General features: G+C 37.1%; 1 protein-coding gene across 1 annotated transcript in view; it reads left to right on the top strand.

Moving 5' to 3' along the window:
* Positions 1-12,130, top strand: part of CNTN5 (contactin 5) — a gene marked incomplete at its 5' end in the record, with an annotated part of 69,023 nt that extends 56,893 nt beyond the window's left edge. The window contains 4 exons of the mRNA XM_009084546.1: positions 7,378-7,564; positions 8,000-8,112; positions 9,471-9,639; positions 11,272-12,130. Of these exons, the coding sequence (XP_009082794.1) occupies positions 7,378-7,564; positions 8,000-8,112; positions 9,471-9,639; positions 11,272-11,375 (573 nt within the window). The remainder of the gene's footprint in view (positions 1-7,377; positions 7,565-7,999; positions 8,113-9,470; positions 9,640-11,271) is intronic.
* Positions 12,131-12,502: the final 372 nt, after the last annotated feature.

The following is a 12,502-nucleotide window of genomic DNA, read 5'->3' on the forward strand; positions in this document are numbered from 1 at the left end:
GATACAACAAGAGTTATAACAGTGAACCTTATTAATAATTTGGCTCCTTACTCTGCTGTATGCCAATTTTAGTATTCTAGCATGAAGATTACAGAGTAAATATTTCAAGCCAGGGACGTGCAGTTGATGTTACAAAAACCCAAAAGATAAAAATACTTGACTGCTCCTTCCATGAAGGAATTAGAGGAGGCTTCTAAGAGACTACTTTGATCTAGGAAGAGGAGGATTCTTTTTGCTCCCAACACCCCCCACTCCCCACCCCACCTTTTCCCTCTGTTCATTTAGCAAGAATTTCTCTGCCTGCTTTCTGACAGACAAATCTTTCAGGGAGTAGTTTTCTCTTGCCTGTCTTCATTCCCAGGAATAGTTATAATCAGAGAGGCACTTATTCAATAAACAGTAAAGTAAATGTTGCTCTCCTGCATAATTTGGCAAAATAGAACACAATCTGAGGACAGTATTGCTAGATCTTTTCCATTCCATTTTTGGGAAGTATTTCATCAAAAATGAGATAATGACTTCGAGGATCAGTACGGTGAGTCAGTGCACTAGATTGTTCACTTAGGAACACTAAATCCATGCTCTCAATCCAGATTTTGCTAACACAACTGTCAGTCTCTCTTCAAAGCATCTCCTCAGTGCAAAAAGGAAAGGAGTCTGTATAGCACGACAGTGGGGCTAAAATCCCCCTCCCAAAAATAACCCCAACCCCGAAAGTACAGAACAGCTTTATGCTTTTCATATGATTCACTTTCTTCAGTTTCTGTGAACATTTTTTAAATTTCAAAACTGATTCTGAAAGTTCATCATAAGGGTAAAAGAAAGCCTGTAGTACTCCCTTAATACACAAATAGCAAATAGATAACGTACAGAAATCCAGTGACTTTGATAAAAAAATGAATTATTAATCTTTTTTCCAACAATTATTTCCTAATAAGAGAATTATTGTGGACCACAAGCAAAATGTTGCCTTCAATTCAAACTGAATGCAAAACAATCAAACTAGCCACTTTGTTTTCATGGCTCAATTCATATTCTGCCTGCAGCCACCACAGCAGTGACAACCACCTTACACAGTCTTCACATTTCTGGCCTTTTAGCAAAAGCATTATAAAAGGGGCAGCTATTTCCTTAACAGTTGAATGTTTGGGGTGTAATCAACAAAGATGACAGAATATTTACTCCATATGGACAAGTTCACAGTGACCCACTTTCACTCCAGCCCTGTTTGCACTTTGTACTAAGAAGTAATGAAAGGCAAAGTGACTTGTCCAATTTCACATTGTCATCCTTGAAAGGCAGTGTTATGTCACATGAGTTTTATGCAAGGTTTGCTGTACTCATTTGCATCTTCCAAAGCACATATTATTCCTGACTTCAGTACAGGTTTGTCAGCTGTCTGCCTGACCTTAGTAAATACATGCCAGCTACAGACTGATAATGTAGAAGTGGCCCGAAAACTTTGTCAGCCTTCTAGAAAAATATAGTGTATTGTTCAAACTTATTGTTTGGAATCCATAAGCTGAAGGTTATAAAATCTATTTGAACCCTAGGCAATATTTTCTTTGTCACTGACTACAGGTAAGTAAGGAAAACAGAAAGAATTACTTTCGGAAAGAAGCGATTTTTTTTTCCTTTTCCAGAAAGACAAGGCTAATACTTAAGTACAGATCATAAAGCTCATGTCTTTTCCAGTGGAATTCCTCAAAGGGATAGGAGTTTGACTAACATAATCAAAGGATCAACTTGAAACAAAAAAAAAAAGGGTTAAAAATTAAAATCTCCTGAATGTCATTTTCAGAGAGGATTGCTTAACATAATTTGTTTGTACTATATTATATCTTTTCAAAGAGAAATACTCAATATTTTGCTGTTTCTTAAGTGTACTTTATTTTTACAATGGAAGAGAAATTTTGTTTACATGGTACTGGAACTTTATTTTGTTTTTAATTTAGTGAAGTAGAGCATATGGATGTTTATACCACAGCCTGGTAAAGCAAGACAGAAAGAAAGAGGAACTGGTGGTTCCCTAGCCTGAATATCAATTTACCAGACTTCACTTTTGGCATAAATGAATTTTCCCAAACACAAAATTAGCAACTGGATGGTTTTATATACGAGTCAATTTTGCCTACAAATTCACTCATATTCTGATTCAAAACCCTCTAAAATCCTGAAGACCAAAAGCAGAAGTTTATAACAGAGCAGTGCTACTGTTTCTCATGGCCTTTAAGTATGGATCACATCCTAGATCCCTCATGAGGGTGTCAAGAGAGCAATACCTTTAGCAACGTCCGCATCATGAATTGTTTGTTATAATTACCAATGAATGATGAACTGTCTGGGGGTTTTATTACTTACAATCAGAAACTTAGATAATTAGATTTTTCATAAGAAAATTAGACTAGGTATTTGATGATGGTCCTCAAGGTTGAGGTACAATATCACTTTCCATCCTACGGGTCTGCAAGACCACGTGGAAGAAGGGAGTATCTGAGGAAAGAGGTGAAGGATGCAAGCTGCTCCAGACCATAGGAGTACCTGAACAGTGTTTTGTTTCTTCTTTTCAGTCAGCAATTATTTTCATGAGAGGGAAGGAACTAAGGTTGATTGACCTTTTTGCAGGAACCTGCCATCTTGTTCTGAAGGACAGTAACACCAATATCTTGAAATAATAAAAAAGCCACCTATTCTCCTGTCCTAAGTGCTCACTTCTGCCATTGCACCAACATTTGCATGGCTTCCATGTGCCAGTTCAAGGAACTTAGAGGTTTTCTGATAATGCTAATTAAAATAGTTTTTAGCAAATCCAAATAGTAGTGTGGATTTTTTTCAGGGCTAGAAGCAGTTCTTTCAGCCTACCACACCTTCTCCTCTAGCACTTTCTATTCTCTGAGATCTCTTCCAGTCCATTTTCAATTATGACAGTGCTGTTTATGTTTATAAATACTCAGAAAGCTCAGGAAAGTTGGTGTGTTTTATCCACTTAAATTCATCCTACCAATTTAGGCTCTTACTTGACAGGTCTAATTTGCAGTGTTAATTTTCTGTGATCAACAGAAAGAGTATCCAGACAATGACTTTACCGAATATAGTGAAGAGTGGATGCAATAAGGTCAGATTAATTTATGCCAAAGAACCCACACCCTTGAAACCAACTTGGGAAAAAGAGTAATATTGCCTAGGATACCTTATAACCTGAAATTTCAAGGAAGTAGTCTCTAACTATCAGAGGTTGAAAAATTTTAGACAGAAGCAAATTTTTAGCATGAAGATTTACTTATAACTGCCACTTAACCCATGATCATGGCGAAGCAGGTTGCATGTTCCTGTATCTCCTCTATTCAGTTATTTGCATTCTCTCCAGCTCATATAATGGGTTTCTTGGAATGGATATCAAAGCTTGCTATTCTTTGGTTAAATGAAAGGCAACAGAAAGTCCAGCAAAAATTTAAAACCTCACAAACAAGAATGCATCAAACATACCAAATTCTTTCTTCCCCACTTTTTCTTTTATTTTTCAAATATGAGCTACTCTTTTGTGATTTATGCTTCATGCTATTATCAATATTCAAAGTTATCATTAATGAAAACCTGCTCCATGTGGTAAATCCCTTCTGAAAAGTATAAATTAAAGTTACAGAAAATAACAAGATTTCTTTTAAAGAATGAACATGCACAAAGAAGTGTAAATATGTAAACCCTCTGTTTTAAGATATATGTCCAGCACTTTCAAATGTCAGCAGTATCTTCATTTCAGTTCAAATCAATCTAAGTTCCTGCACTATCTACTTCAGTCAGCAATCATTGGAATTCTCTGGTGTTTTATAACCATGTCTTCTTTTAGTTCCTTTGGCCATCAACAGATAGATGCATGTGTTACCATGAAAGAATATAAACCCCCACAAAACCCCACAAAAATAAAAGAACCACAAAATACCAAAACAAACTTACCTGGCAAAACTTTAAGGGAAATTTTAAAATCATGGAATACATAAGGACTTTAAAGCACAGAGGAAACTGACATAGAAACATTGCCTAGTTGCATTTTGTGCTTTTGGTGCTTAATACAGTATATTCTTTCATTCAAGAATACACCTTTGCCATGTGGTGCAGCAGAACTGATAGGGAATGTGTCATGATTATTTTTGCAGACTGGACACATACAAAATACAAATAGTATCCAAACTGATAATGCCATATAATCAGTGGTGGTCAGCAATTCCAAACACATGAAAAATATCAAATGGGGCAAGTTATGCTCCTGCCATTTTTCCACACTCATCAGATTATTATAGTTATGTAACCCTAACACCAGTATTTGGAAAATCAGGTTTTCACAACTTCTTTATATTAAAATCAAAAAAGCTTCAATGCAAAACCTGAGGGCTATCTATTGCCTTGAACACTGCATTAACATGAGATATGGTGTGTCCTGTGAATAAACAATGAGATCTGTTGAGTTATTTATAATTTTCCTCCCAGCTTTCTAGAACAGGGACTTCACTACTTCACTTGCATTTCCACCTCTGCTACTGTCCACCTGTGTAACCTTGGTCAAGTCACTTTTCCTTCCTGATCTTCCTTCCTGACTTTCCTTCCTCTTGGGTACTCAGCAGACATCACTATCTGGATGACATGGTTTCCAGGACACAGGGTCACTCTCACAACCTGTTCATACAGTGCTTAATACTGTTCAGTTCTCATGGCTGTAGTGTCAAGTTTGTAAAGATGTATCAGAAGTGAAATGAAAGGAGTCTGACTGCCAAAGAGATGATAAGCATTGGAGGTTCTATGCTAGTGTGTGAATAAATGGTTATTGATTCTTTTTCCTTTTCAAGAAAGATGTGACAAGGTGTTCAGATGTCAATAGGTTTGGTCAAGCATTCAGCTATCAAAATTCCTCAGTGAATCAAAATTTCTTCAGCAACAGGTTGTGACTGCACCTAGATTTGTGAACTGAGGTGTAAATATTCTAAAAATTAAAGCAACAGCATGTTAAGATGAGATAATGCAACCACACACACATAAAAAGACATTTGCCTTAATTTTACAATTGAAAGACTGGACTTTGGCACAAACTGATATACCCTGGATTAAAGTTAACAGAGCCACTTTACTCAAGTGAAGACAGGTTGTCAAATATATTTTTTTCCAACCATGCATTTTTAGATTTTTTTATGACAGTCCTAGTGCAATTATAAAAGGTCAGAATTGTACTTATTGGTCTTATTTTCCTGTGAACCCCTTCATTTTTTTGGTTTGTCATTTTTTGGGATACATTAACAAGAGTGTTGTACTGTCTGTGACCTTTGTCTCAGAGGAAAAGTTATCCAGATATAATATGAAAAACTTATTAAAAAATAACCAACGTTACAGAAAAGGTCAAAATGTGGAATAAATGTAAGTCTCAAAATGAATAACAGTTAGCTTGTCATGGTTTAAACCTAGCCAGCAACCAAGCCACTCAGCTCCTCCCCCACCAGTAGGATGGGGGAAAGAAACAAAAGATTAAAAGCCAGAAAACTTGTGGGCTGAGATAAAGACAGTTTAATAGGGGAAGTCAAAAGGCACATAAGCAAGCAAAGCAGAGCAAGGAATTAATTCACTGCTTCCCATGGGCAGGAGGTGTTCAGCAACCTCCAAGAGAACAGGGCTCCATCATGAAAAACGGTTACTTGGGAAGACAAATGCCATCACTCCAAATGTCCCCTGCTTCCACCTTCTTCCCCCAGCTTTAGATGCTGAGTCTAACTCCATGGTGTCTGGAACATCCCTTTGGTCGGCTGGGGTCACCTGTCCTGGCTATGTCTCCTCCCAGTCTCCCATGCACCTCCAACTTCCTTGCCAGCATGGCAGTATGGAAAGCAGAAAAGGCTTTGTGCTTGTCTCTGTGCAAACACTGCTCAGCAATAACAAAAGCATCTCCATATTATCAACCCTGTGTTCAGCACAAATGCAAAACACAGCCCTGTACTAACCAGTGTGAAGAAAGTTTAATTCTACCCCAGCCCAAACTAGCACAGCTGAGTATAGGTTTTTGAATGGCACAGTAGTGGCATCTCCTCTTAGGGAAAATAGGACCCCATGAGAATTACCTTACGTGTGTAGGTCACCTAGATACATTAAAAATAAACAGTACTGCTTTTTTCCAGTTATGAGTTATGACCTCCAAATACTTAGTCCCTGAGGAAAGAAGCTGGTCAAATTCTCAGCTCAGCATTATAACCCCCTGTACTATGTGAAGAAAGTTTAATTCTACCCCAGCCCAAACTAGCACAGCTGAGTATAGGTTTTTGAATGGCACAGTAGTGGCATCTCCTCTTAGGGAAAATAGGACCCCATGAGAATTACCTTACGTGTGTAGGTCACCTAGATACATTAAAAATAAACAGTACTGCTTTTTTCCAGTTATGAGTTATGACCTCCAAATACTTAGTCCCTGAGGAAAGAAGCTGGTCAAATTCTCAGCTCAGCATTAGCTGAGTATAGGTTTTTGAATGGCACAGTAGTGGCATCTCCTCTTAGGGAAAATAGGACCCCATGAGAATTACCTTACGTGTGTAGGTCACCTAGATACATTAAAAATAAACAGTACTGCTTTTTTCCAGTTATGAGTTATGACCTCCAAATACTTAGTCCCTGAGGAAAGAAGCTGGTCAAATTCTCAGCTCAGCATTATAACCTCTTCGAGGTTATTATAAACTGAAGATACCATAAATAAGAATTTAGAACTTCCAAAGGTCATTTAGGCATTTTATGCCTGAAAAGGGGGGGCAGAAGCTTACAATCAAAACTGCATTTACCAGAAACCTGCTTATACCCAAGAACTGACTGAATCTATTTCCTTATTTTTCTTCAGATAAGGTTTTTCAGATGATTGAAAGATTTCCTTTGGTGTTCTGTCATTTCCTATTCATTGCATTGATAAGATATCTTGTGGTTCTGAGTTGAGTCAGGCCAAGAAGGGAATTTTGCTCTCAACACTTCTTAACTGATGAGGTCAGAGCTTTCCAAGGTGAAAGTACATATTCTGGTAACCTACCAGAGGATGAGCTCTCCTTGAATGTTCTCCAACAATGAGTTCTCCCTGCCAAAGTTCACCCTCAGCTCTTCTGTCGTGTAGTAAAATCTTCTCATGCCAGTACACAGCTATTCAATGTGCTTCAGGTCATACCATGATATTCCAAATCTTGCCATCTTAGAGAAGTGAGCACTGCATGGTTTGTGGTTAGTCTGCAAATCCCATATGTTGTAAAAGGGCCTGATGATCATGAAATGGCAAAATGTCCCTCCACAGGATAACACGTATAAGCATCTGGAAGCATGAGCTTGCCAGGTGCTGTATTAATCCTTCATTTGGTCACCTGTTGGCAGGTTGGTTACTGGAAGGACATGGAGCAGGAAGAAGCAGCAGAAAAGGTCAAAACTCAGGGAAATGAGTCATCCATCCTGCTGACAGGATTAGAAGGAAACACATTATATCACCTAACAGTGAGAGCATACAACGCTGCAGGGTATGGACCACCTAGCACTGCTGTCCATGCAGCAACCAAGAAGTCCCGTAAGTAATCTCAGTACTGCTGCTCAAAGGAACTCAGAAAGTAACCTCTGTCCTCTTGGGTTTTCATTTAATAAGAATGTAGAATAACTGGGAATCATGTATATTTTGATTCATGGCTTTGCTTTGATATTTAGACATTAATTCATATGACTTTGCATTCATAACAAAGGTTATTTTCCTAGAAAACAAGACAATTTTTACAAAGAAGGGAGAGAAAAGAATTCAGGTTCATAAACTTTGTGAAGTTTATGGGGTGGGCTGAATAAATACAGCACAAACTACTAAATTACAATTCTGGTGCAAAAAAGAATTGTTGAGAGTTGGGAGCCTGCTAACACAATCAGTTGTAAATGTAATGAAAGATTGAAATACTTTTTTAATTTTAAAAAAACCTATAAAAATATATTTATGTACATGTCATTTTTTTCTCCTCAGCTCCCAGCCAAGCACCAAGCAATATTATGTGGATACAGGATGGCTCACATGTGTCTCTTGGATGGGAGCCAGTCAGACCTCTAGCTAATGAATCTGATGTAATGGGATACAAGGTCAGTGCTTCCCCTTCTTTGCCCACCTTTCTCTCTTCCAAACAACTACTCCTCTTTTTTGTTGGCTTTTTTTCCCCTTTCTTGTTTCTCTGTGTAAGTGAAGCATTCTGTACATTTTCACCATGAAAAGCAATAAATAAAATTAAAAAGAGTGAAATCTCCCAACATATTTTTGTATTGTGATTTTCAAATACTGATTATAAACTGAGTAAGCTCTATCTGAGGGGATCATTTCATCATGTTTGAGTCAGAAGTGGCTATTAACCAGACCAGCCTGCAATGAAATTCATAATAACACTTCAATTCAACTCTGTTTGCAGTAGGATTTAGAGAAATGCAGAAGAATGAGCCATCCTAAAATTACATTAAAATTAATATTTTTATGGAGGAGAAATACAAATACTTCAGTTTGTTTTGTGATCATGTTGGTGATGTTCAACAGTCATCTGGCATTTAAAGTTTTGAAGTTTTGTAGAATAAAATCCAGATTAACACTTATATAGCAGTACATTAAAAGCTGTAGAATTCACTTCAATATTTTAAACTAAAGACAGAATGACTTCAGTGTTTTACAGAGGTGTGGGATTTAGTTTTTTTGAAGCCTATATACAATCATTTCTATCGGCTACAATCTGATATCCCCTCTGATACACCAGGAAGTATCACCAAGAAAGTGCAAAATGATTCACATAAACCAGAAACTGTTCTACACTTTATCAGAATAGTTGATATTCTGAAATAGTTCAGTTGACTGCTTTAGTTTTTCACACATCTCTGACCTTTTCAATATTTTCTGGGAACAGAAGCTCTTACGCAGAAACACCAAACAGACAGCTATGTACTCACTTTCTTCCCACATGCCATAAGCTTATACAGAATTTCACAGAACATGTAAAGACAGATCTGAGCTATTCTCCGTTGACTCAGCCAGCTCTAGTAAACACAGGAAGGACATTATTCGAGGCATTTTCTTTACATTTGAGGTTGGATTCTAGAGCCAAAATGTGAATATCACCATGAATTTGGGGATAAGAATTTGAATTGAATGGAACTCAAAATGCATTTTGAAGAAATTTTGGAGATAAAATTGTGCGACACCTAATGCTGGAGAGGGCAAATCTATCTTTGCTCTGGATCATAATCAATGTGCTTTCACATGTATTATTTGCCTGTATACTTTGCTATTACTCTTTTGAAACCATTGCAGAAAGGGAAGAATAAAAGCAGATGATAGTGTCAAAAAATCCTTCATGAAAGCATGAAACAGTTAATGTTGTAGTGCCTGTGCTATCTACACAAAATGTCTGGTATGTAGCTTGAATGTGCACTATGACCACTCTCTACTTTATTGATGATAGGTATTATTTCGGCAAGAAGGCCAGAGTAACAGTCAAGTTATAGAAACACAGAAAACCTCTGCAGTGGTACTTCTTCCTGATGTTGGTGTCTACATCATTGAGGTCTGTGCAGTCAGTGAAGGAGGGGATGGCACTGCAAGTCCCCAGATCAGAGTTCCATCTTTTTCAGGTAAGGTTACAATTGTATTTGGAAGAGTGGTGATAACAGCAATGCTCATTAACTCTGTTATGCTCTACCTGTAAAAGAATGTTCTCACAATTCTTTAGCTATTAGATAAAATAATCTGAGTCTTCAGTTCTATGCTGAAACAAAGGTATCTAGCATCATTTTAGATTCTCAAGAACATCTGAGGCAACCATGAACAAAGCGGAAGATTTATAGGGAACATTTCCTTTTTTAGTTACCATCTGAAAACCTAACTGCACTATAGATGTTTAGATGTGCAGTAGTTCTCAAAGAGCAATGTAGTCAGGTGAGATGTAATCCACAGAGACCAACAGTGGATTCATAGTAGTTCATCTGATCTTCTGAATCTAAACATTCAGACACAGGCACAGAAGGATACCTCAGATGTTCTACAGTACCCCAAACATTTGCACAGATTTGGCAGATATGATATGGGACTTAGACAAAACACATGACATTCCGGACCACCATCCAGAGGTGTACTAACACATCTAAAATGGCATATATTTCCATAGCTGAGCCTTATGTATGTGCCTGCTTTAGAACAAGCTCAATTTCTCTGTAGGCACCAATGACTCCCTTGAATAATTGTTACTTTATTACTTTATTAATTTATTACAGTATTAAAGTATTATCATGAAGTAAATTATGGTGCCTAGCTTCTATCTGCTCTGTTACTGAAATATGCTGAAAGAATTTAAAGTATTACACAGGTAAGGGAATGGGAGGATTACTGGCAAGAACAACCAGAAAATAGCATTGTTATTTGCCCAAACATAACAAGACATCTTAATTCTAACTTTCTGCCAGCACTTTAAAGTCCTGATAAACATTGCTTTTTAGTCCTTAAGGAGTACTATCCAAAAGATGTGAGCCTGAAACTTCAATCTAGAACTGAAATTTCAGCTCTAATTAGTCACAGACCACAGTGCTATGATCAGATTTCAGAAGACACTAATCCCTGCTTCTTGGAATATTTGTCGTATATCTTTTGAGCCATAACTCTAGGCCACAGTCTTTCATTCCTTCTATCGTAATATCTTTTATTAGACTATACATATGACATTAGTTTCTCTTAGGACAACCCCATCTGGTTCCCTACCTGTCCTGTGATCTGTTACCACTACCTGCCCAGAGCACAAGTCCCCTTAGCATGGCCTTTTAAGGGACTGCTGTGATCTAAAATCATCACTGGACTACTGGGCAAAATACCACTTTTTCCTCTGGACGAACACTGAGATCAAGGGCTAGCTTTCATTCCTTGTTCTGGGAGGATTTGTGACTGTGACTGTGACTCAGGGCTGCTTCAGCAGTCTAGTTCTTTTTTGAGGATTAAAATACAAAACCACATACCCTTTTGGAATTCCCTATTCATTTGCAGACTGAATATAGGGATCCAGCATATGAGTTGCTGTAGATATCATCATAAAATCCTATCTATATAGGGAACCTTTTTTGTGACCAACTGCAGTTCTCACAAGGTAATCCATTGCCTAAAAGTTAGGCTTTTGCTGAGGGTAATAGAAGACATATTTTTGGGCAAAATCTAGGATCTAAATGTACTGAGAACCATTTTCATAATTTGTTCCCTAATTATTTTGCTTTTCATTTCAGGAGGGAAAGTAACAAGTGCTCAATCCACCTTACATGTGTTGTCTACTTCCTCATCCTCTGTAACATTGCTTTTGGCACTGATGGTTCCTTCGACCTCGTGGTGAAGGCTACAGACTTTGTGGTTGTTGATTTGTTTGCTTTAACTTGATGACACCAAGGGATGGAGTTTTATGTCCATTGAGAAACTGGAAACCTGAGCTAATGCTTAAAGACCCATAGAAATGCCTGTGGTGCACTTAGAGTGTTGGAGACATGGTCAATAATTCATCAGGTTTTTAATCTCTTCTTCATTTGTAAAAGTCCTCTAGGGAGGAGACACTTCTTGGCCCCAAAATATGCAGATTGTATGTAATAACCTTTTGTAAGCAAAGGTAATTTCTGTCAAACATACTTTACTTTTTTAATATGGTTGATTTTGGTGAGCCCAGTCATGTATCATTAGGTGTTTAAACGGTGATGTCTAGTAAAGTACATCTGTTTGGTTTTGAAAAAAAATCCTCTTTAAAATATAGAACAAAGTTTGATACAGCTTTGTTGAATATTTTTCTTGCATCCCCTATAACTGTTTGTTCCTACTGACAAGAGAGAAAAAATATAGTTTATATGCACAGCCCACTGCGAAAGTAAAGACAATTTGTTCTGAAAATGTATAATATGTAGTTAACTAGCAAAAAGAATTGTCAGTAAAATACTAGACAACACACTCAGAATGTGGAAAAATGGAGCAGGAAATGAATTTATTTTATTGCAAGGTAAATGAAAAATTATTAAACAAACTTAAGAGGAAACAAGTTCAGTTTTTATCAAATAACACAAGATTTCACACCTAATGAATCTGATATTTATTTTCAATAGCAAATAAGAAATTGATTCCTACTGCATATGACAATGAAAAGTCCACTGGGCATTTAAACATGATATACATTAAGCTACTAAGTGGACAGAGACAGCAGTGCAAGGAGATAAAGTTGCTTTTTCCAACCACTTCTCAGTTGCAGTCTTCTTTTTCTCAGAGTCCATTTTTTAGAAACATTCTATGCTTTATATAGCTGATAATCAAGTTGAAATATGTATGAAAGCATATTATGGAGAGAATATTAACATTTTTCAGAATGTAATCATTCACATACATACACAGACTGCAGTAGGATATATTTTGGAGAATTTTTGTGCCCAAGAAAAAATACTTGGAAAAGTGATAGAGAGCCTCATTCCAGTTATTCAGCTAATT

Source organism: Acanthisitta chloris, unplaced genomic scaffold (assembly GCF_000695815.1).
Source record: "Acanthisitta chloris isolate BGI_N310 unplaced genomic scaffold, ASM69581v1 scaffold3631, whole genome shotgun sequence".
Lineage (NCBI taxonomy): Eukaryota > Metazoa > Chordata > Aves > Passeriformes > Acanthisittidae > Acanthisitta > Acanthisitta chloris.